The sequence below is a fragment of the Vidua chalybeata genome, chromosome 4 (assembly GCF_026979565.1).
Source record: "Vidua chalybeata isolate OUT-0048 chromosome 4, bVidCha1 merged haplotype, whole genome shotgun sequence".
Taxonomy (NCBI): Eukaryota; Metazoa; Chordata; class Aves; order Passeriformes; family Viduidae; genus Vidua; species Vidua chalybeata.
Window position 1 is genome coordinate 61,471,647 of NC_071533.1, and position 24,313 is coordinate 61,495,959.

Here is a 24,313-nt window from a genome sequence, read left to right on the forward strand (position 1 = left end):
CATGGCGCACGGCGGGCCACGCGTGTCCGCCGCTGCCGCTCCGCGCGGGGCTGCCCGGCTGCCGCCGCCGCCGCTGCTGCTGCTGCTGCTTCTGCTGCCGCCGCTGCTGGGCGCCGCCGCCGCGCCGCGCTGCGCGGAGCCCTGCGGCCGCCCGCGCCCTGTAGCCCTGACCCGCGGGGCGCGCAGCCCTCCGGAGCCGCGGCGCGGCGGCGGGGCGGCGGCGGGGAGCAGCCGCTCCAGGAGAGCATCCTTGGCGGCCGGCCGGGAGCAGGTCTCCCTCATCAGCACCTCCTTCGTGCTGAAAGGGGACGCGTCTCACAACCAGGCGATGGTGCACTGGACGGGCGAGAACAGCAGCGTGAGTACGAGGGGCAGTGCGGGCGGGGTTTGGGGTTCCTGCCCTTGCCGTTGCTTTGATCTTCCAACTTGCGGGGAGCAACCTGCGCTCCGCCGGCCTCGGTGCGGCCGGAGCGCTCTGCTCCCTCCTGCCGCTGGCCGGCCCGGGGCGGGGGAGTCCCCGCGGGCAGCGCTCGGGGTGCTGCGGACCGCGAGGTGCCGCCGGGAGGCGAAGCGCCGCCGTGGTCGGGCCGACCCCGCGTACCCCTCGCCACTTCCCAGAAGTTTGGAAAGTTTGGAAAGATGCGAACGCGCATCTTTCAGAGGCGCCGGGTGCGCGGTGTGCGCCGCGCTGCGAGGAGGAGGAGGAGGAGGAGGAGGAGGGCGGCTTAGCTCCGGACCGGCGAGGCGGTGTCCGTGTGCGGTCGGCGTGCCCCCGGGTCTGTGCCAGGGTATCCCGGTAAAGGAGAGGCACGGACGAGCTGCGGTGCGGGGATTATCTCCTCCAGCCCCGCATGAAGTCCCAGATTAAATTGTCGAGGCTTAATCGATTCACCGCGATTCAGTCATCCCCATGTAATCTCCCCCGCGCAGCGCTCTGCCTCCTCAAGCGCCGGGGAAAGAAAAGCCCGATACAAACCGAAAATGAAATAAAACCTAGCTCTGGGCTTGAGGTGATGTGAGCAGCAGGAGTGAGAGAGCGTGACGGCCCCGCCGGGCGCCGCAGGTGCGTAGGGACATCCTGCAAAGGTCCGGAATAGCAGCAGCTCTCCGAGGGGGCTTTTACAGCCACATCGGTGCATAAAAAGCCTTGCGCTGGGACCAGTGATACTGCATTAGAGCATCAGTGTTCACAACTTTTCACAGTTAAAGCAGTGTGTCTTGCCTTTATTGTTTGTCTGTTTTAGACAGCAGCTCTCACGGTGGGTGCCACTAGTATTTTTTAAACTAATTTTCACTTTCAGCAAGTCTTCACTTTATGTATTAATCCATTAATGGTTGTGTATTCGCACGGGTGGTTTCAGGGATTTGCTGCTTCTAATTTATTCTTCACTGAAATATTATATCATAACAGTGGGCGTCACGGGTAAATATTGCATAGCACCTTGCACTGTCTGTGCAACTTCATAGTCAGGAAAATATTGTTATGAAAGCTTAAGATGAACTTTCTCCTGGAGGATTTTAGTGTTTCTGGAAAACTCCTGAGCGTTTTAACTACATTCAGCTAAGCTCTGACTCTGCTTGAACTTTGTGAATTTAGTATAAAGTTTACTTGAAGTTGGCTCAGTTCAGAGTGTGTGTGTTATACTTCCCATAAGCATGTGAATTATCATCCTTTCTTTAGGACCTGAAGTCCTGGGTTTTTGCCTGTTTTGCTAGGGAGTCAGCCAGGATGTGGAGCTGCTAAGGCTCCACTGATGAGGATGCAGTGATTCCCTGGAGCATGCTGAGCGCTTATGTTAATGCTCTTGTATAATCGGGTGTCAGAGTTGGAGTCAGCATCACAAAGCTTGACACTTTCAAAGGCAGTTTTTGATTTGCTCAGGAAGGAAGTGTAAGATGATGGTCATTTTCTGTGGAAAGAAAGTGTTGCAAATCAGCAGCATCAGCTATTCTGATTCTGTCCTTCCTCCATTTCTCTGCTATTAGACGGCTGCCGTTTTTTGTGGACAGTGCTTGCAGGCTGTTAGGACAGCTTCCTTGAAGAATTCAGTATTAAAAAGTTGGCATAAGTTCATTTTTTTGACATAGAAGGCAAGTAACAGCTTTGATGCAAAGCATTCTGCACTCTGAAATGAATATAGTAGAACCTTGCTAATCCACAGTTATGACTAGCGGTCTCGCCTCGCCTCTCTGCAAAGATTTAATAACAGATGCTGCAGTGAGGGCTTGTATTGCTAAAATGTTATTATTTTTTCACAGTATGCTACAGCTCCCTTACTAGAATACTACCACATAGTCTCTTCAAAAGCAAAGATAAATGGCAACTGTCAGAAGAAATGAAAGTGGTTACAGTCTTTGCTGCAACTTAGCTCTTTTTTTTGTTTTCTTAGTTGCTATCTTCTAATTCAGTATTGCAGAAGGACACACTCATCATGAATGCCTGCAGACGTTCTGTACATTATTTGTACATTCAATAAAAAATACTTTTGCAAAGTTCCTTACAAAGTACGATGCTTACTCTGCCTGCCATCAGCTGATTACTGTCAAGTGAGCCAGTATTTGAACAAGTGACCTGTTAATGAAAGACTTTGCTGCTTTAACCCAAATGAAAGCAGCCAGTCTTTGCAGTGGATGTTTTACAGTATGACTTTCAGCATTTTTTTCAGCTTCTTTTCTTGTTAGTTGGGTTTGTTTTATTGCATGCTTCTAGAAGAAGAGCTGATTTTAACAAAGGCTTCAAAAAAAAAATGATTTATAAAGACAATGCATAGAATATTTCTTTTCTTTCTTTATTTTTTTTAAGGAGTGGAAGAAATACATTAAGCTCAAAGGAAACAGGATGGGCTCCAGAGGTTTGGAGAGAATTTTGCTGTATGTTATATTCAAACAATTGAAAATAAGCACCTGATCTCAAACATATTTAAAGTAGTCTTGAATGTCTATTTCATTAAGTAGATATGTTTGTATTTATTTATATTACTCTGGGTTGTTGTTTGGAGGTAGGAATGCTATGATCCAGTGCTTCTCAAATCTGCCACTTTTTTTTGTGTTCTTAAATCTGTGGCAAGTCTTTCCTTGTCTTGGAAGCACAGGCTTGAGTCTTGAAGCTCTGTTCTGTCTCAGGTGCATTGCAGCCAAGGGGAGGGCTGTCATTCCTGCAGTGGGGTTTTGGATCAGGCCCTGGAACCTCAGGAGGCGCTCAGCAATCTGAAATTGTCACCACACACATTTGGCACCTCATTGGAGGCACTCAGCACTTTGTAAACCAAGGAGCTAAACTAGTTTCTTTACCCTTTACAGCTGTGTGGCTGAAAATTTGACAGTGATGAGCTCCAGATGACCACATATCCTCTTAAACACCTCACCTAGTAAAATAAATGAAGAAGAAATATGCAATAGGATTATTCCTTTGAGCTCCATGATGAAGAGATAAATAACTATAAAAGCAGAGGTAGAGAAATGGTGGCTTTGATGGCAAAGCAGAGGATGTGGTTGCATGGATTGTAAAGTGGGCTTGAATCACTGGGAGGATCAGGATACAATTCCTTGCTTTGTCAAGAGAGAGCTGTATTGGGAGATAGGCAAATTGCTTCTGGCTTTGTGTCCTCGTTACTTTATTTTGTAGTCTAACAATTATTTACAAATCCTATGAACAAGAAGCAAGTCCCCAACCTTTCTTTACAATGGGATGTATAGTCAAAACCATCACTGGTGATGTAGGTCTTGCAAAGCCAGTACTTGTCACAGCAAGAATGTATCTGGTTAGTGAATTCCTGCAATTAGTATTTCAGCTCTCTGTCCCCTCTGCCCACAGAAAGCTGTTGTGTGGTCTTCCTTTCAAACAAAGGCTCATGCAAGTGGAACTAATTTTCCTGCCAGTCTTAAAATATCATAAACTGAAGACATGGCAGGTGGGTGGTGCGACACACCATTTACTGTGGGAAGGGCAAGTAATTGCCATCCGTGTAACTGATAAATAACACTGAGAATTGGAATATATGCAGGTAGCATGCTAAAAGAATAGCCCTTAGTGTGTGAAGCTAAATATACATATGCCCAGATTTACTAAAAATATGCAAGCCTTTCTGATTTGGGGAAAAAATAGTCAATTCATGACAGCTTTTAAAAATCCTACTTTTCCTTTGGAGAGACCTTAGTCATCCCAGGAGCTTTTTTCTTGGTGCTAGATAAGCAACTTTGTTTGCAAAACTATATTCTTTTTGACCCTCCTGAAGAATTCCCGTTATGCATTCATACTAGCCAATTACAAAAAAAAAAAAAAAAATCAAAGCCAAAGCAGAAATAGGGGGAGAATGAGACTCGTATTCACAATTGATTTTGATTCAGGGGCTGCTCTTCATGCTGTGTGCAGACTGCTAAAGTAGTGTGAGCAGGACTTTGGCCAGCTACTTCTAAGTCTGCAGTTTCATGGTGCCAGTATTTCATTTTTTTGCTTGTTGTCAAAATATTAAGTCCATGCAGGTGCTTATTTCTCCAGTAACTTGATGTTATGATCCCCCATAAACATGTTTGTTATGGAAAATAAATATAAATATGCACATAAATTTTTTTTGAGTCCTAAAAAACAGTGACTTACCAAAAAGAAAAATCTATTGCACATCTGCAGATATTGCTACACACAAAAAAATTAGCGGGTACAGACTTATTTCTATTTGATTTACAGATACTTTGTTTAATTTAGAAACTTACTCTTTTTGATACAGTTTCACCATTATGATTTGTAGAGGCTAGTGGTCACTACATGTATCTTCTGGCAGATATTTTATTTAATTAGTTTTCTGTTTTGTTCAGTTGCAATCTGTTGTGAGAAAAACTATAAAAAGTATTGACTTCAACATTACTGTAGCAGTACCTGTAATGGTAAATGTAGTTATCTATGCAAACATGGGCTAAAGTCCATTTCTAGTAAGGTTTGGGTGGTGTTTCTGCAGAGTAGTCAGACTACATTTTATGAAACTAAAGGGAGCATGAGGTCAAAAATCCTGACAGCTCAGACCTTTGATAAATGGCAGATATATTGCAAAGTGAAAAGTAGATTTCCCATAGGGAAGGTTTTTCTTAAAATTCCTTGAGATGATAGTGTGATTATAAAAACAAACAGAAACCAAACCCAATAATCATATTTGAATGGAACAGCAGAATCCCACATGGAAAGCAGAATGATTTTAATCTGATTGAAGTAACTCAGGAGTTTAAAATTTCTTTTGCCTTTTTCTTTTTTATTGGTATAAAGTTTCTGGCTTACTTCATCTATTTGCTTCTACCAGCCTCTGTTTTCCCTCTCTACCCGCCTTACATCTGGCTGTAAGTCATATTGCTGCCTGCTGAGCTCTATCCACATTTCAGCAAATTCCAGTTGCTAAAGGAAAATGAGATAGCACCTCTTCTCATCCCCAAAGTAGACACTTAAAATTGATACAGACTTTAATTAGTAAATGTGTATTTCAAACATGCTTCCAAGTCTTCCTCCATACCTGCAGCCATACCTGGTTTTACCTGGTTTGCTGGCATTACCTGGCTTGCTTAGGAACAAGCTATTACAGCAATACTACTGTGCTGGTGTTGGGACAAGCTTAGTTTAAATCTAAGAAGGAAATTTGGCAATATACACGCTAGAGAGACACCAGATTGAAATCCTGCCTCTGATACTGCTGATGTATTACATGTGCATGATAAACAAAGCAACCATAAGGGATGTGTTTAGGCTGGGGACAGCAGTGCATGTATCACAGTGGGAACATAATGCATTCTTCCCAAATTGATGGTCTTAGAAATCTACTGATATAGATCTTTGGAGAAAGAATTGAGGACAGCCCTTTTGACTTTATTAAAATTCAATAGAGTAGAAGATCCTTTTTTAAAGAATGGAAGGGGGAAATGATGAGCTTTTCATAAAAACAGTAATTGTTCTGCTAAAATGGGAAGCTCTGAAGGTATGGACCACCTTATGCATTTAAAACATGAAACTCCCTAGATTACAGAAGCTTTTATGCCAAGTCCTTTGCCTGTCCAAATATAATATTTTATGATTGTGTCAGTTAAGACCAAAGGTTGTTCACATAAAAGAGAATCCGCAGTACAATCACGTGGAATCCTTCTATGTTCTGTAAATTCAACTTTATTTATGCAAAAGCAGAAAGTATAGGTTGAAACTATTCTGCAGTATATGAATTCTTGCTGTAGCTCAGAATGAAACCTGATAACCTGCAACATCTTCAGAATTTTTATTCTCAAAATTTCACATTCCATACCAAACCCCAACCCCCTGTCCCAGTAATAATAATTTAAAACTCTAACAAATCACCAATGACAAAACCACTTTTAAAGAAATAATGTATGGGATCCTTTGCTGTGCTTTACTTCTTTAGTAAGGAGAAAATTCTCCACTGCAAGGGTGGTGAGACACTGGAAAAAGTTGCCTGGAGAAGCTGTGGGTGCCCCATCCCTGAAGCTGTCCAAGGCCTGGCTGGATGGGGCTTTGAGATACCTGGTCTAGTGGAAGATTTCCTGCCTATGGCAGGGGGGTTGGGACTAGATGAACTTTATGGTCTCTTCCAAACCAAACCATTCTGTGACTCTATTATTCAGTGATTAAGTCTAAGCTTGGACTTCTGCAGAAGGAAGGAGATGGGGATGGTCTCTGAATTGATCCCTGACAATCTTAACAGACATGCTTGAGAAATCTGGGTATATCTGCTGGGCTTGCTGACTTTAGTGTGATAAGTAGAGAAGTGCTAGGCTTGTGAATCCTACTGGGTGTCATCAGCCCTGGGTGAGGCTGTTGTGGAAAGAGGAGAGATGCTGAGGTGCTGCTGCCTTGCAGGACTGAGAGCCCTTGGCAGAGCTGGTGATGCTCTGTGCAGCCCCATCGCCACGTCTGCGAGCTCTAAGCAAGAATTGAGGTGCAGTTGATGCCTGGGAGAAATGTAAGGCTTGGCAGAGACAAAGCATGAGTTTCCAAGAGCTGTTGGATTAAATTGAAGCTGAATAGTAGTACCAAAGAACTTTTACCTCACCAGTATCTTCTGAAGTACCACTTGCCTTATATAAGTGATGTTGCAGTTTCCTACCTGCAAGGTGAGAATAATAGTAGTTCTCTATCTCTTAGGATGGCTTTTGCCTAAAAATTAGCTTTGCACTTTGATATTAAAGTAATGGATATCACTATAACACCTAAAAGAGGCAGGACTATAGAAAATCACATCTGTGATTTCTTTGCTCCTTTGACAGTACAGCCCAGGAATTAGCGAAGAAAAGACTCTCACAAGTCATGCAAACTTGTCTGCTTGTTCTGATGTTTGTTTTGATCAGGGCTCCTTTTAATGTGTAGTCCAGTTTAACTTAAATGCCTAGACTCTGGCACTTCAAGATCATTGAACAGTCTTATGTGACTAAAAACAGCATCAGTGAAACTTAACCTGCATTTAATATTATTTTTCTGCCTTTGTTCAGCAGTTTAATCAAAGAACTATGTTTCTTTCTCAGTGTTTGTATGTTTTCTGCTCTTGTAGACTAATAATTATTTCTCTGAATAACATTTTTTTGACCTTTTAAGTTTTCTTTTTTAGCTCACTTTTGCTAGCTCTTATTGCACCATATGGATAGGACAGTACCTAAACATAATAGTACCTATTGTGTATCTTACAGGCACATTTTTAGAAAGGTACTTGCCCACAGAGATTATTGTTAACTTCTGGCATCCTTCTAATCATCATTATGTTTATCTGTTTTCCTAAAAAGAAAATCACAGAACAGTAAATAATTTTTTTAAGGGAAGTCATAAAAACACTTAAATAATTTGTTCATTAGCAAAAACAGCTGTTTTTTGTGGTTTCTGTGCAATAACATTATTAAGAGTTTGTTCTAGTCGATGAAGTAGATGTATTTAATGTTTTTTACCCCCATTCACTTAATGAACTTTGTTTCTTTGTCACTGGAGGCACGGTAAAGCTGCATGAGTGTTGTAGCATTGTATTTGGGAGCACCAACCTCTGTGATGTGTCCTTACCCCTGTGCAGCAGTAGGCCCATGTTTACTGGCCAGTGTCTTAAGTTTTAGCAGATGGCAAGCAACACTCTGTGAAAAGACTTTTTAAAATCACAGTAACTGTCTCTGGTCTGGCCCCTGGACTGAAAGTGCCCAGGGAAAGAGCAATCTTCCCCCTGCATGTGTGTGAGCAAAATGTGTACTGGGGTTCTGCTCTCAGTTGGCAGCTTTTAGGTGCTGTGTAATACCAATAAATAACAATTATGATGATAGAGAATTGAGCTGTTCCAGCTGTAAATTTTATCAGTGCATAGCTTGGCCTCCCTAACTGAGCTATGATGGAGAAATGTTGCTTTTCTCAGGTGGTGAGGAAGAGCCTGTTTATGATTAATGCATTCCCATGCTTCTCTCCACCAACAATTGTCACTGCAAGACAGATGCCCAAGGGAATGGAGTTGGAGGGTGAGAGGAGTATGTTGGAATCACTCTTTGAGCTTTCAGCACCGTTTCACAGTGGTAAATGTGACTGATTCTGAAGAAATAGTTGTTTCTTCATTGAAAACACAGTTGTATCAGTGGTAGTAGGCTGCCATAAAATCCTCAAGGGGTACAATAAGGTATTTTTCCTGTGTTTGCTAGCAGAAAGATACCTTGTAACTTGGTCTTTTCAGAGGATAGGAACTGTTTGTGAAGTCTAACACATCTAAATCTGCAGCAGCACTCATTAAATCTTGCCATTTATGGAGAGCAGAACACACTTCTCTCAGCTCTTGTTTTATGCTCCCAGCAATTGTTTTGGGTGTTCAGCCTAAGGAGGCACCAGTGTTAACATAGGTAGAGATAAGAGTATAACCCTGGGGGAACTTGTGAGCCCCTTTAGTATGGGCAGCTCTATTTTATGCATGGTTTTTGAAGGTCTCCATGGATGAGATACAAAACCAGAAATAAACCAAACAAAAGCAGCATGTGCCAGGAACAGGTGGATTAGTGGATTTCTTTCTTGGTGCAGAGATCTTTACTTCAATTACAACCACCAGTGGTAATCAATAGGATCCAAATGGATGCCATGCACATATGCAGTGCTCTAACAATCAGCCTGGTACAGAGCTCATGAGGTGAATTCTGGGGAGATTTGTGGCAGCAAATGCCTGGAGATTCCCATGGACCTGGCTGGTGATGCTAGAGCACATTGCACTGCTGGAGCAGTTGGATGTCACAGAAAGACTGATGCTCTTGTGCCCACCTCACCTCAACTTGCAGTGATTTTCCCAGTGGAAAAGGAAGTCAAAATCAGATTATTAGGATCAGCTATGCATTTGTGTGTTTGTACTTACAGGCTCTAATTTTGATGATTCTTAACTAAAGAAACCCCAGTATCCTATTCCATGGCAGGTTGGAGTCAGTAAACTTCTGTCTGTCAGTTCCCAGCTGGTTTTGGGAGGGATCCCTCTGTGCTCTTTCTGAGCACTTTGTGGGGCCCTGTTGAGAGTAGTGAGGGTTCACATTAGATGTGGCTGCTATGCATTGCTCTGCACACGCTAAGTGAACTTCATTTCCTTCTGGCCTCTCTCATTTTAATCTTGTAATCTGGACTAGTTTAATTGCTGTGCACAGGGCTTTGGAATCTTCAGTATTGTAGTATTTCATGAGGTTAGAGCATAGAAAAAGCTTTCTTCTCTCAAGCACAGATGCCTCTTCATAGGCAGTAGGACTTCATCAAAGTTCCAGCTTTTGATGTAAAAGGCCATTTCTTATTTTGCTAATTTGTTTGGCTTTTAATCAGTGATTCCCTGTGTTTCCCTACCTCTTACCCAACCACAAAATGGCTAGTATGTGGAAAGGTCTCAGCTGCGTTGAGATCAGTCTTGAAATGTGTTCTTTGCCCTGAGTGAGAAGTACAAGATGAACAGAAACTATGCAAAACATTTATGCCAAGAGCTGTGTCCTGAGCACCAGTGACAGATTACAGAGGACTGACAGTGAACTCTCTGGTTGTCCTTGACTGTACTGGTGCTTGGGGTAGAAAACTGGGGAGCTGTCACTATTAGTAGTTCTGAGCTTTTCTTTCTCCCTGGGTGAGGGAGGCCAGTACTGGTGGAGTCAGCTGAGATTTAATCCTCTTCTTTTTGTAGTTTCCCAGCCTGATAGGAAAAACAAATATGAAAGAATCCAAAGTTTCTTCTTTCCTCTCTTGTATGTGACATCCACCAAGGTGCTGCTGAGCTCATGCAAGAGGATGTGTGGATATAGAGCAAAAGTGTCCATATTTTTTGAGCAAGCAGCCCACTATCAATGTACTAAATTTCTCTCGGGTCACAGATGCTATTCTTTAACACTGTCTAAAGCCACTGTAAAGAAGAGAAGCAAAAAAAATGTGTTGCAGATCAGCTGAACAGAATTTTTGTAGCTCTGTGAAACCCACTTTCTGATTCACTGATTAAGTTGTTGGTTCCTGTCAGCTTCTGAACAAAGTGAAGTGAGATGCAGAAGGAACACATTCCCTGTATATTGGCTGAATGCGGCATCTTTGCTTAAAAATGGTAGGATGTAGCTCAGTGAACACGTTTTCAGTTCATAATGAAATACATATGTTCATCTTCCTGCAGCATCTTTCAAGGGCTACTGGGCAGAGCACTGAGGACTACTAACAAGATCTTCTTTTCCTTCCTTCCTTTCTTCCTCCTCTTCCAATTGCTTTAAACCAGATGTTCTTTTTATAAAGTGGGCTTCATTTAGAAGGCTTTGAACCTTTTAATAATCTCACTGCTCCTCGAAAACCCTGAGAGAGAATTTAAAAAATTTATTACATAAGCACCTTGTGCCCTCTGTTCCATTTCTTGATTTAAAAACCCTTGGGAGGGAGATGACTGATATCAGATGACCATATATAATCCGTGTGAGAACTGGGTTGTTAGCTGGTAAATTATCAATATAAAATATTTTTTGTGGTTTAGTTAACTGCAGAAAGGCACTTAAACTGACATGAACTGCTGCAACATAAGAATTGAATGAAAGACAAGTTTCTTCATCAGTGGGTGGACTTGGTTTAGTTTGATCAGTCTGCAAGCACACAGGAATGTTCAGGACGCTTTTGTGTGTGTTCCTGAGGCAAGAGATGCTTTATGAACACTGCAGCTGCATGAAAAGAAGTGCCTCCACTTCCTGTTTGAATCAATGTCCATCTATTGTGAGGAATTACATCTTGGCTCTAATGTTCCTAACTGTGAGGAGACTGTTCCTGAAGATGGGAATGTAAAGCTACAGAAGGATGTAATTTTTATCTTGTTTGCAAAAACTGCCAGCAAGTCTGGTTATTGCATTGCTGTACTTTGTGAAGTACATCAAGGCTTCCTTGAGGGAGCAGAACTCAGCCCAGTGTGATATTTCACAGGGGTTGGTAGCTCAGAAGTTGAACTCATTGAGATGAGAGCACTGAAATTCACATTTAGGCATAGACTCTGTGCCAGGGAATAATATAAAGAGTTCATAGTCTTTGATCCACAGTCTGTTGTATGTGGATGGTTTGCACAAAATAGGCAAGCTTTTTATTCTTTGTAGCCACTAAATAGACTTGTATTTATTAAGTGGACCTGATTGTCACAGTCTCTATCAGTCAGTCAGAAACTTTGCTCCCCTTTAGTCAAGTTCTTCAGCTATCCTTTGTTTCTGTTACTTCCTCATCTGCTTTTTTTTTTTTTTTTTGTATGTCTCATTCTTCCTTCCTCCTTCCTTTGTCTCTGTGTGTTTCCTTTGTTATTCTCCCTTCATTTCCTTGTCAGTATTGAATCACCTTTCTCACCCCTGAGGGTTTGAATAGCATCACCTTCCCCATTCCATCTGAAAAATGAGATCTTGAAAGACATGGTTAGTTATGACACTGACACATCATCAGTTTGGGAGTTGCCATTCCCGTGAAAATAGATGTGCACATTTGGTCACATGTTGTGTGTAGAATTGGACAGATTGCATGGCATTGCTTAAGGAAATCTTGTGTTCATGGCAGGACCTGTAGCTCTAGAGCACAGCAGTAGTAGATGTTTAAAAAACAATTGTCCCTGAAATACATCATCTTAGTTGAAACTGGCCCAGGAGTGGTATATTTCACCTAATGCCCCAAATTGAAAGCTGTGAAGAGATCCCTTAAATCTTACCCAGGGTTAGTTTTGGACTGGGGACATACTATGAAATACACTGCAAGCTTCCAGGTGAGTTTAAATAATCATAATTAGAAATGAAATATTCAAAATTCCATTTCCAGTTCTGTGATCTGCACATGCCATCTAATAAGAATTTGAAATGACTTGGTTGATCATCCAAGTGTAATTGAAAAATAATCATAATCTATTCAGTGTTAGATTTAATATATAAAAGAGGTACTGTGAGCAAAACACAGCTTCTGAAATGTCTATTACTGTGGATTTTATTGTCTGGGTTAAGTTCAAATATTAGTGCATGCCATTCTCATACTTGGGTGATGTCATTCTGAAGTGGGACTTTGCCAAGTATGCCTCATTATTATTTTTTGCAGCTAATAGGCAATGATTTTTTTTTCCTTTAAATGAAATTAAATATTTACAAGCTGTTACTTATGGCAGGAATTTAAATGTATGAAGATTCTTTTGAAAACAAACACAATCTGAGGAAAGCAGAGACAGCAAATGAGTTTGAAGCTGTCACAGGAGGCAACTTTGAATCTCATATATCCAAGCTGTTGCTTTATCAGAGCCCTGAAAACATGGGAGTCAAAAGCAGAAACATGTAAGGTCTTGGTTTCTGGCATAGCTTATTTCTCTGATGCAAGTGCACTTGCTGTGTAGTCACTGAGGTTCATGGACTGAAAGAAGATGAACAGATTTAGAGTGCTTTTATCTAACATGAAATTGATACTGTCTTATGGGAATGACTTCTAAGAAGAACATGAGAATGTCTGTACTAGGCTAGACCTGTGGATATTTAGGGAAGAGTATCAGACTCAGATGAAAATTTTGTGATCCTTCACCAGACAGATTTTCTGGCCAACAGCAATTTGTGGCTCAGGGGTAACTGTAAAAGCTTCTCAGGTACAAGAAGCACCTTGTTTGTAAACATGAAATGAGGGGGAAGATGAATGACTAGTACTTGCTAGTAGTGTATTTCTATTATCCTTTCCATAAAGCTAAATGAGTTGAAATTTTGGGATATATTCTCTGAGTAATTTAGATTTTGTGGATTTGTCTCTACATTTTAGAATTTTAAAACCATTTTTTCATTCTTATTGATTTAAATAGTATTTAAATTCAGAAAAAAATTAATGAAGTAACAAATAGCTCTATCAACACAATTTACAAATTACAGGTTTTCTTCTATTGTAAGTTTCTTTTCTTGGGTACTTAAATAATGTTATTTATCTTGAGTGAATGTTGTTTCTGGAAAGAAAGATGCATGGCAAAAGCAGTTTTAGATGTCTTTTTGTTTCTTTGGAATTTATTAAAGCATCTTTTTAGATGTGTAGATGATGGTGCTGTCATGCTGTCATATGCAAAAAGTACAAAGTATTCCAAATGTTTTCCTTGGTTATTTGAAGTTGAATAAATGTTCATTAAATGGACATCCTCATCTAAGCCAGGATTAATTTTAAATTCAAGCCATTATTCCTTTGGTACATAACCAATACTGTGTATGTTCTTATCAACAAGTGAATCTCATTTTTAATTTATGGAAGTTTACCTGAGAGTATTCAAGTGTCTCACCCTTTTCATGTATGAAAATATGCCTTTGATGTCTCAGCATTTGACTTTAAAACAGCTGATATTCTGGTGTGCTGTATAATAAAGTTGTTTTGATACATACAAGAAATTCTGCTTGTTTGTTCCAAGTTTGCGTGGCATAGTTAAGCTAGATTTTTGTTCAGTAAAAATGGATGATTCTTTTGAAATTGAAATCAATCCTCTTCTCTTAAGTTGCTTAAAAGGTTTATTAAACAGGCATGATCAAGTTTCTTAGATTTTAAGAAGTGCTGAAGGTGGATTTTGAAAATCTTTCTCATTATTATTTACAAATAGTTCATAATTTTAAAATAGAGATTTCTAGTGCTCTCTTTCAATTTTAAATATTGTTTTGAAGGACATCAGTAAAAACATTCAGTTTTTACCTTGGGAACCCAGGCTGTGTTTGTATTTCTCAGCTAGAATGAAGCAGCACCATTTCATTTACTTAAATTTCATCCATTATGGAAGGATCCTTGGCTTTAATTTATCTCACAGGTAATGGAATGTTAACAGTAATGGAAAGAAAGAAGTGCAAGAGCCTACAAAATGGAGAAAAGTAAACAGAAACAAGTAATAACCCAAGAATTATATTTTATTGTTGAATTCCACACTGTTCTTTCTTACTGATCTTCCTCACTTTATTTTCTCTAAGATTCTACATTATTGCATTTATTTAGAAGAAACAAGCCTCTTAGCATGAGCTGAGGGTTGCTGTTTTTTGCCTTTCTTTGTTTTCTTACTCTCTCTTACTCCCCTACCTTCCTTCCTATGGACTGGTTAATTTAATCTTTCTAGCTGCTGTGTGTTCAGCATCACTAGGGTCAGCATGTTACATATGGAAGACACATCAGCTGAAGGAAACTAATATCCCAATCAACTTACTACCAGTGCAGATAGAGGGAAACCAGCTGGCATGAGTGAATTGATTTCTGCATCAATCTCCTTGCTCAGGCAATCAATTCAGCAGAGAGAAACGAGACCTGAGTCCTCATCACTTCCCTGCAGCAAAGGCTCCCTGTGGTGGAGTTTCATTGTCCTGAGCTCTCTGCTGCACTCTCTGAGCTGTGAGAGCAGGGGTTCTCCATATGGTGTCACTGAGCCCAAAGGCTGTGCAAGGCCACAGCAGCTTCAGTGTGTTTGGGGTCAGGCCCTTGGGCTAATGCTGCAGCCATACTAGTCACCCTGTTAGTTAACAGCTATTGAAGCCCCCAAAGCATTAGGTGGCTCTCATCTCTCTTTGCTAAAGCATGAGGCTCATCCTGACAACAAAAGCAGCACCAATTCTGTTTGTAATTTTTCGTAGTTTCTGAATCACACGCTAATAATTCTGAGGAATGACATGCAAGTAGGCCTCACTATTATATCTATATAGGAAAAAAAAAAGGGTTTCTTCCTTCTTTTTTTTTTTTTTTTTTTTTTTTTTTTTTTTTTTTTTTTGTTGTTGAAGGAACAGTGGTGCAGCAAACCAAACCTGTTCAGTACTAAAAAATTTCAGGGCATTATACTGTGCAACTTAGGTAATTGTTTAAATAGTCAAGTTAAAGAGAAAATAATTAGAAGGCTAATTTGGATTCATCCTTCCCTGTTCCCACTTAAAGATGTTGACTATAGAGCTCTGTTACTGCTTCATTTAGCTTGACTATTGCAATGAACTAACTCCTTGCATCTCAGGCTGTCCTTGTTCAGAGGTGAGGCAGGGGGTTTGTGTTGCAGGATCAGAGCATGTGGCACTTGTGGCATTCCTGGTACCATAGAATTAAGAGCAAATAGGCTGACATTGGCTTACACAAGGGAACAGACTTGCTCTGCTTTGGTCCCAAGGTGTCATTGATGCTATTTGCAGTACATGGTCAAATATTTGTCCATGGTATCAGAGAGGTTAACAAAAGGTTGTTGTAGGGCCATGTTTGTCACAAATAGTGACAAAAGGATAGTATGTCAGCATGTCGTGGTGCAAATGTCATCGTTTTGTGATGTGACAAATTGTCCCCACGAACAGACTCTTAAAGAATTCCTAACAGATGCTGGAAAAATGAGTAAATTTAGATTGATTTTATTTGTATCATATTCAGGAACAATCAGACGTTTAGAAAGCAAAGCTTGCAGCAATTTGTATCACTTTTCATTTTTGAAGGGTCTTTGCTAATGTCACAAACTTTAGTCATTATACACATGATGCTTCCTTAGCAGGCAAATTTGTTGATGCATCATGCTTCAAAGCAGTTCCAGAGATGACAATTTTTCAGTAATAAATGTGTTTAATTGGACTGTTCGCCATTTGTAGCAGACTGGATTTTCCTATTTTTACCACAAAATAGTAGGAGAATTTGGACAGTTTCCAGTCTGTCAAAATTTAAGTGCAATAGGAAGTAAGATAATTTTGTTTGTATTTGTTCTGTCCTTCATTCAAACCTTGTTAGAGGCAACTGTGAAGCATACTAAGCAGTGCTGCTTATACTTCATCTTCAAGGCAAATTCAGCTGGGACAGCTGTGCTGTGTTAACACAACTAAACCAAACCACACTTATATTTGATATTGCAATGTATTCCTGGGCCCCTCCTGTGTATACCTGACACTGTATACCATACAGTGAGAAACTGGAGGAGAGGATGTTCAGTAGTTTCCAGAAGACATTTTAAATAAAATTAAGACATGTAACTTGCACTGAAATCAGGGCCTTTGAGAATGCTGATTGGGTTTCTTGAATATGAAGGAGATATTCTGGTGAGAATGGAAGGCTGCAGCTTTTTCTGTGGAAATAGTAGATTTCCTGTTCTGTAGAAATAGTCTAGGTGGAAAGTTTGTTTGTCCAAACAAAAAATAATTGAATCATATGTTTGCTCTTTAGGAGAGGTGTTTCTGGATTTAGTTATGAAATATTTTTAGTAGTTTTAGACAGGCCTAATCATTCTTCAGGGTGGTGGCAGCATGCAAGGCTGATTCTGTCAAACGTGGGTCAGAAAAGCAGCACGTAACAGCACTAGCAGGCTGTATCCTGGCCCCTCTTCCTGAAGAGTTTGTGCTCATTCTAAACTGGACTTCGGATCTTGTATGAAACGACCTTCCCTGCATCCTGGTTCCAGTCAGGACAGGTTTTGTTTTGCAGTATCCAGGAGGGGGCATGGCTAGGACACAGAAGTTATTCTATACCACCTCTCATCATTGCTGGGGTAGGGGGAAAGGGAATCCCTTCTGGGGAGAAGGGATTCCTTCTGGTCAAGAAACATGGTGGAGGGATCCATCTGATATTGTCTATTATTGAGAGTTTTTCTGTGTGAATAATTTATTTTCTTATACCTTTTGTTATTAATATTCTTGCTGTTATTGTTCATTTTCTAATTTTTTTTCTCATTGCTTTTTCCAGCAAATTGTTCTTACCTCAATGCGTGCCTCCAGTTGGAGGGGGGAGGGCAGTGGCACATGGTTTTAGAGGAATACTAAAGTGGAGAATACCATTCCTAAACCACAACAGCCTTATTTGGCAATAAAAAGGGCTGTCATGGTTTCACCTCAGCTGGCAATTAACCCCCACGCAGCCCTCACTCACTCACCCACCAGTGGGACTGGGGGAGAATTGGAAGGTAAAAGCTAGAAAACTGGTGGGTTGAAGATGAAGACAGTTTGATAGGGAAAGCAAGAGCCACACACACAAAGAAAGAAAACTAAAAAATTAATACCCTGCTTCCCATGTACATGCAGGCGTTCAGCCACCTCCAGGACAGCAGGACCTACCATGGTAACACTGACTTGTGAAGACAAATGCCACCACTCCAAATATCTCACCCCTTCCTCCTTCACCTCACTTTACATACTGAGCGTGATGTCATGGTCTGGAATATCCCATTTGTCAGTTTGGGTCACCTGTCCTGAAAGTGTCTCCTTCCAGCCTCCCATTCACCTCCAACTTCCCTGCTAGAGTGGAGGGTGAAAAAGCAGAAAAGGGTTTGGCTCTGTGTAAGCCCTGCTCAGCAATAACAAAAACATCTCTCTATTATCAACCTTGTGTTCAGCACAAGTCCAAAACACAGCCCCATACCAGCCACTGTGAAGAAAATTACCCCAGCCAAAACTAGCACACACTAGATATGGAAGATCTGTTGAAATTTGTGCTTTCCAAGACATTATGTTCTCAACTTTCTTTTCACACAGAAACATGTTTTATGTTAAACACTTACCCTGCCTATATAGTTTGTAGATTTAAAATTTGAGCTGCTCTTCTTTGAAAACACAGATTGATGTAAGTAAAACATAATATATTCTCTAAGTGAGGATAGGATGGGCAATTCTTGGACAGCTCCTCCCCAGGAGCTGGGGAAGCCTGTCCACTCCTGTTGGCTTTAACTGTGACACTACTGTCAAGAGAACTGTGCTCCTGTGAACTTTCCTTGCTGTACTTGGCCAATACTGAGCTAATTCTCTGTGATTACACCCGGCTGTAACTTCCTGTTGAGGAAGAGAAATTGAATAAAGAAAAACATAGTGTTTGATGGATATGAGCAGTGTCGAACAAGCTTTAAAGAGCTTTCTAATCAAGATATTTGGACATTGGGCTCTTTTTTCAAACTATTTGGTCCAGAGCTGATGCACAGCCAATCTTTCTCCTCAGTAAGGTCCTAAAGTAGGAAATCTTTGCTCAGATTGCCAACAGTGCAAGCCTCTGTTTCTGTATTTTCTGTCTCAAAAACAGACTTGAGGGGAGTTGTGATTTCTCTACAGAGGACTGCCTGGTTGCTCCTTGATGTATTCCTGCAGAAATGGCAAACAAGGTGGGCCCAGTTGTTTTTGAATCTCTTGGGCTTCAGGAGAACTGCTTTTGGTTTGCAGGGCTGCCAGAGGCTTTTTGTTCAACCTTGAGCAGGTAACTTGAATCTTGCCATATCTAAATGTCCAATATGGAAGTCTTGTTCCACCTTTTGGTTATAAGGGCAACATCAAAGATCATTAAGTTGTTGGATACTTTGGAAATTTATCATGTTACCATAGGTAAACAGAAGGGAAAGAATGACAAATTTCCACAGGGAAGTTATTTTTCTGATGTTAGTCTGATATAAGGGAATCTCATTTTACAGTCCCTTATCCAGAGCTTTTATGTGGCTTTACATCCTCCACGGTATTGCTTTTTAAATGCTGTACTGTACAAACAGTAGAGCATTGTGAATGGTTTTTCATTTTCATATATTTTTAATGTCTTATACTTGCATTAGTGAAAAATCCTTCTTATTAAGCCACTTTTAATTTTGATATATATTATTTTCTCTCATAATAACATCTATTTAAAAAAAAATCTTGGGAAATTTTAACTTCTTTAAGGAATGTTTGGTATTTTTAAAATTATTTTTCTCAGCTATATTTTTTTAAATTTTAGTTTGGTAAGAGTTATAAATTAATTGGAATCATTGCATACATAATAATTTGAAATGTGTCTGGTATTAGTTATGTAAAAACAGTCTGGATGTTCTCTGATCTGGATCTACAGAGTCATAAAATATATATGGCACCGTATTAAGTTTTATAATGCTCTTACTTCACTGTTGTACCTGTTGGGTAGAAAATCACTGAAGCGAATGAAGAGTATTGCTCTTTGGGAAGCAGAAATATGGAAGTGCTTTTACATGGCCCCTTCTAGAGATGAGTTTCACTGCAGGGTTCAGCAAAGAAATAATTAGTATTTAAACTGTTTGTGAAAGAATATGACTTCTTCTGCTGAAGAAGAATTACAAATCAGAGGAGTGCTGCAGAAGTTTTATTTGAGCTAAAATAATTGCCACATGAGGTCTTCAAGTTATAATGAGGGATATCTGTGGTCTAGAAAAGTGAGCTTTATAACTCAGTATAGTAGGACCTTGTTTTGATTCCTGAATCTTTCACATGACTATCATTGCAATCTGGGGCAATGCTTTTTGTTCCTGTTCCATTTCCTAGAGCTGTATTAACAACGTAATCTGTGTGTCTTTAATATTAACTGGGCCTTCATATTCAGTTACTTTCAGGGTCAACTGCTAAGCTACTTAGACAACAAATTTAACCTACGTGCTTTGTAATCACTGTAACTCTATTCTGGAAGGCCTGAGGGGGTCTACATGTGTTGTATAACATTGACCATTGTACTTTAGCAATGAGGTTAAATATTTAGATAATGCTAGCCAACCTTCTGCCTATAACTATAGGCTTCATAAACCTCAATATTTGTCTTGATAGCTTTCTATTTTTGAAAGGAATTTTAATTTATGTTCTGTGGTAGATATATTTATTTAATGAGGATTGCATTAGCATTGCTAATAGCCATAATATGTTTAGTTTCAAAAGATACTTGCTTTGAAATTTACTGCAAAACAGTGTAAGTGCAACTATTTGCTTGGGAGTGTCTAGGAGAAAGTCATGTTGATATTTTAATTTTAGAATATGTCATTTCATTACTGAAGAGCCAGTTTTTTGTTCTCAGGAGAGTAGTATAGGGTATGAAACAGCCCTGTGAGCATGGTGGTGCAAAGACATCAGAGGAAAAGTACATTTGTGGCGGGTGTATAATCCCAGTGCAGTTTTGTAATGATGAGAGCTTGTACATCTTGGATGTAAGCAGTTCCTGAGTGTCAAACATGGCATGCAAGCCCCATTTATGAGAGTGGCTGAGGTTCATCTGTCTGTTGGTGGGTTTAAAGGCTTTCCAGTATGTTGAGTTTACATTCTCCCAGGTTCTAGCCCTCTTAAACCCTCCAAACCCAAGGTTGTTTTTTTTAGTGTACTCATGCTGGGTGCAGCTCTGCAGCCACTGTGCTGACCCAACTGAGACAGATCTGACACAGGCAAGGGGCAGAGAAAACGGGGCCAAAGCACTAAGGAAACATGAACGTTGGGGAAGTGGCTTCACTGCTGAACCAGTGTGGTGTGAAATATTCCTTGATGTACAGTTTGCTACCTGTTCGTCCGGGCAGCAGTGCTGCCTTAAGCTGCTACAGAGTATTTCCAGATTTATACAAACACTCCCAGCTGGTTTCACTGTAGTTGTTTGTGGAGAACTGAATTGGAGAGAATTTATTGTGATAACAAGAACCTGGACTGCTGAGTTAGACTATTTTCTTTAATGTCTGATTTAAATCTTCTCTGCTTCAGTTTACTTCTTTCCTTATCCACTCCATATGGAGAAAAGTTTATTTCCTGTCTGTTTTCATCAAGCTTTAATATCTCTAAAAGCCTTTATTAGACTTCTCCTGTGTATTGTGTTCTTTAGATTTAATACCCTCAACTTTTCCATCCTTTCCTTGTTGCTAACTTGGTGCTGCATTTCTGGACTGCTCATCATTTTTATGGTGCTCTTCCAGGCTCTTTCCAATTAATCAGCATTAGTCCTGTGATTCTCTGGCAGGAACACACTCTTCCAACTGTGGTCTTCTAGGTAGCTTTGCTCATTTTATTGTAAACTCCATGAATTTAATTATTTTTCTTGCTGACTAAAATAATGTATAAGTAAATGAATCTTTTAGAAAAATAAAAATTTTTGTATTTCTGTGGCTTCTACTTCTCATGGCAAACCCTGCTTTGAATTAGTGCATCTACTTCAAGTCTCGCATTGTGTCATTGGGTTTTGCATGCTGTTGCCTGGATGTTCTTCCTTTCTGGCATATGAGCACACAGCATATGTCCTGACATATCTCCTTTCACCTCTACCTCACTTCACTTTTACTGCTGGGCAGTCTCCTGGTCTCCTGTAATCTGTTTTTTTTTCTTTATTTCTTCTATTTAGTCTTCTGGCACTGCTGGAATTTTCTTTCCATCTCCCTCTGTATCCTTAATTTTTCAACTTACATGAGCTTCATAATACATTTCTGCATTATAGACGTTTATTGGTAAATTTTCTATAAGCAATGTACAGAAGTAAAAACAAGTTCTGTTAAAATTAGAAACTCTGTGTGCATGTAGATATACTTATTTATGTCTCACTTGAATTACTTTGTAGGTTAACCTCTGCTTTATTTTCTCCACAGAAAATCATTGAAATGTTTACAAATAACGACCTCTGTTGCTTTGGTTGAATGTTTTCTTTTCTCTGTCTCTTTTCCCATGTGGCCAATGTGAAATCTGTGCTTCTGAAACAGTACGTTGTATGTCCCTTAGATTTTGGTTTTGGAGTAGGGTGTAGAGATGCCACGGTAAAGTAGGTAATAATATTCAGCAGATGTTAATGCATTAAACATAGGAGTTCAGAGGCAGGATTCTCACTTTTATTATTATTACTGCACAGCTTTTAAGTGTCCCTGCATCTTGCTAGGCAGATATCTGAAATTTATTGAGTGAAGTAAATTCCTTCTGGGTTTACAAGAAAAAGTGACAACTGTGATTTGATAACACTGATGATTGCAAAATTCCGGTTCTGCTGATGAATTCAAAACATCATCTAAGAGCAATATGAAATTAAGTGTTACCAAGACCAGACATGGAATTAAAGTAAAACCAAACAGTGGCTAAACCCTCAGAACTGCAGAATTTCTTGCAGACACATTCAGAGAACAGAAGAAAAAAACCGCAGAGCATTAAGCTTTAATCTATAAGACTTAAACTGATTTTTCAGATAAATAGAAGTGCATAGCTTGCTGAACAGAACAAAGAAGAAACATTGCTGGGGCTTCTACCAAGCCGTTGCTACTGACAGGGCAAAGAAATTGTTGAGGAAAGTCTATTGAAGAATAACCAGTGAAACATGGGCCACCAGTGAGCAAAGTGTGTCTGCTCTTCACACAGGAGTGCTGTGGGAACTTCACACAACATTAGGTGAAGTTTCTGGTGCAGTTCATGTGTTGCAAAATGCCTCACTGTCCTGCATGTTCTACTTTGGAAGCTGAGTAGGTTTCACAGACTGCTACTGGCATTGGTTTAGGTACGACACGACTGAAAACTACAGGGCTTGACATGAATTGTGAGGAAACTGAAATGCTGAAGGCACGGAACTGTCTGTTTCACAGATATTTTTTCCGAGGTCAGTGAAGCTTTATCAGCAGTTGTATATGCTGCCCTGGGGAACCTGTGTTGTAAAGAAGCACTTTGAGTTGTAATATGAGAATTACCTCTGGTAGGGTCCAAGACTTCGTTAGCTAAAGACAGTACAAAGGCAGAGTGCTAAGGGAAGGCTTAGCATCCCAGAAGTAAGATGTCTCGGATCTTCAAAAGACATCAGAAAAGATTTGGCATTAGGTAGTTTCACTGAATAGTAAAGATTGCTCTGGATTTGACATTTTCACTGCTTGGACTGTTTTTTAATGCAGTCAGGAAGTTTTTGGAGCTCATGGTATTCTTGTTGTAGGAAGAAACAAAGGTGAAATTTATAAATACCTAACAGGAGCTCTGAAAATAATTTGGGACCTGGAAACAAAGAGCAAAGGAGATTGGGCCAGTGGGAGTTGCTATTGCAATTTAAAGTCTGCTGCCTCTCTTGGGAGTCAGGAAGTTTAGCTCTGAGAAAGAGTGTGGGCTCATGTTGAATGGTGGCTATATTTAGAGATGTGGGAGTTTTGTGATGGGGAGCAGTGATACTGTTGTCTTCAGGCTCAGTTTCCCACTTTGGCTCTACTACAGCCAGGTTGGATTTTTGAACCCTGAAATCAGTCTTTTTTCTTGATTTGGATAATCTACATTTTATTTTGATTTTGATGCTTTTAATCTCTCCAGATAAAACTTCAGGGGAAAAGCAGTTTCTTATTATGCATTTCTGTGGCACAAAGTGCAGAAGAATCCCAAATTTGAACACAGTTTTGAAGTTCTATAATGTGGAAAGTGGAGTTCCCCAAAAGCAGAGTCGATGCTCATTATTTTGCCTGCAGAACTGTAGCAGATCTTTAGAAAAAGTTTCCAGAGAGAGCATTGGCTCCACTTGTCTAATAATATATGCTTCAGTAGTTTGTGATCCCACATATGTTCTGCTTCAGGCTACATAATTAGTGTTGCCAGTGGTTATCTCTTTCTGTGTAATAACTCATATCTGTCCTGGACTGCAGGATGAAAAGCTTCTGTTGCATCTAAGGGTTTCTGTGCATCCTCATGCCACTGTATATACAGTACTTAATCAGTAATAGTCTCTCTGGATTTTCTTGTTCTTCCTTTTCTGTGCCAGTGAGCATCTTTCAGGGTTTGAGAGAAAGAGAATGAGTGGGTGATACATTTCACTGGGGAATGAGGACTGTTAAGAGCAGGTCATGCTATATCATGCTATGGTATTTTGTTAACTTGGGCAGACATGACTTCCTTTCACCAGGGACCATATTTTAAACTTCCAGAGAAAAAATGGTGAGAAAAAAATGCCTGTGACTTTGCTTCCTGAGTGAGAGACATGTCTTACAGGGCCGTGCAGCATGTAGAACTTAACAGGAATATTTAGCCATTGGTCTGTATCAGGACACACGAGCTCAGCCTTTAGAGTTTCTGGTAGTGATGGCAGCTTGCAGAGAGCTTTTGTGAAAATGGAGCTCTGTGTGTCTGGACAGCACCAGTGGCTTAGAGTGGACATAAGTTTGACTCTATGCTCCCAGTTTTCTTGGGAGAAATGTCACAGCATCCAGTTATGACAAAG

The 24,313-nt window shown here is 40.2% G+C and overlaps 1 protein-coding gene across 1 annotated transcript in view; it reads left to right on the forward strand.

The window, feature by feature from the left end:
- The first annotated feature begins 255 nt into the window (after positions 1-255).
- SORCS2 (sortilin related VPS10 domain containing receptor 2) overlaps positions 256-24,313 on the forward strand; it is a 526,356-nt gene continuing 502,298 nt past the window's right edge. The window contains exon 1 of the mRNA XM_053940374.1: positions 256-358. Within this exon, the coding sequence (XP_053796349.1) occupies positions 329-358 (30 nt within the window). The 5' untranslated portion in view covers positions 256-328. The remainder of the gene's footprint in view (positions 359-24,313) is intronic.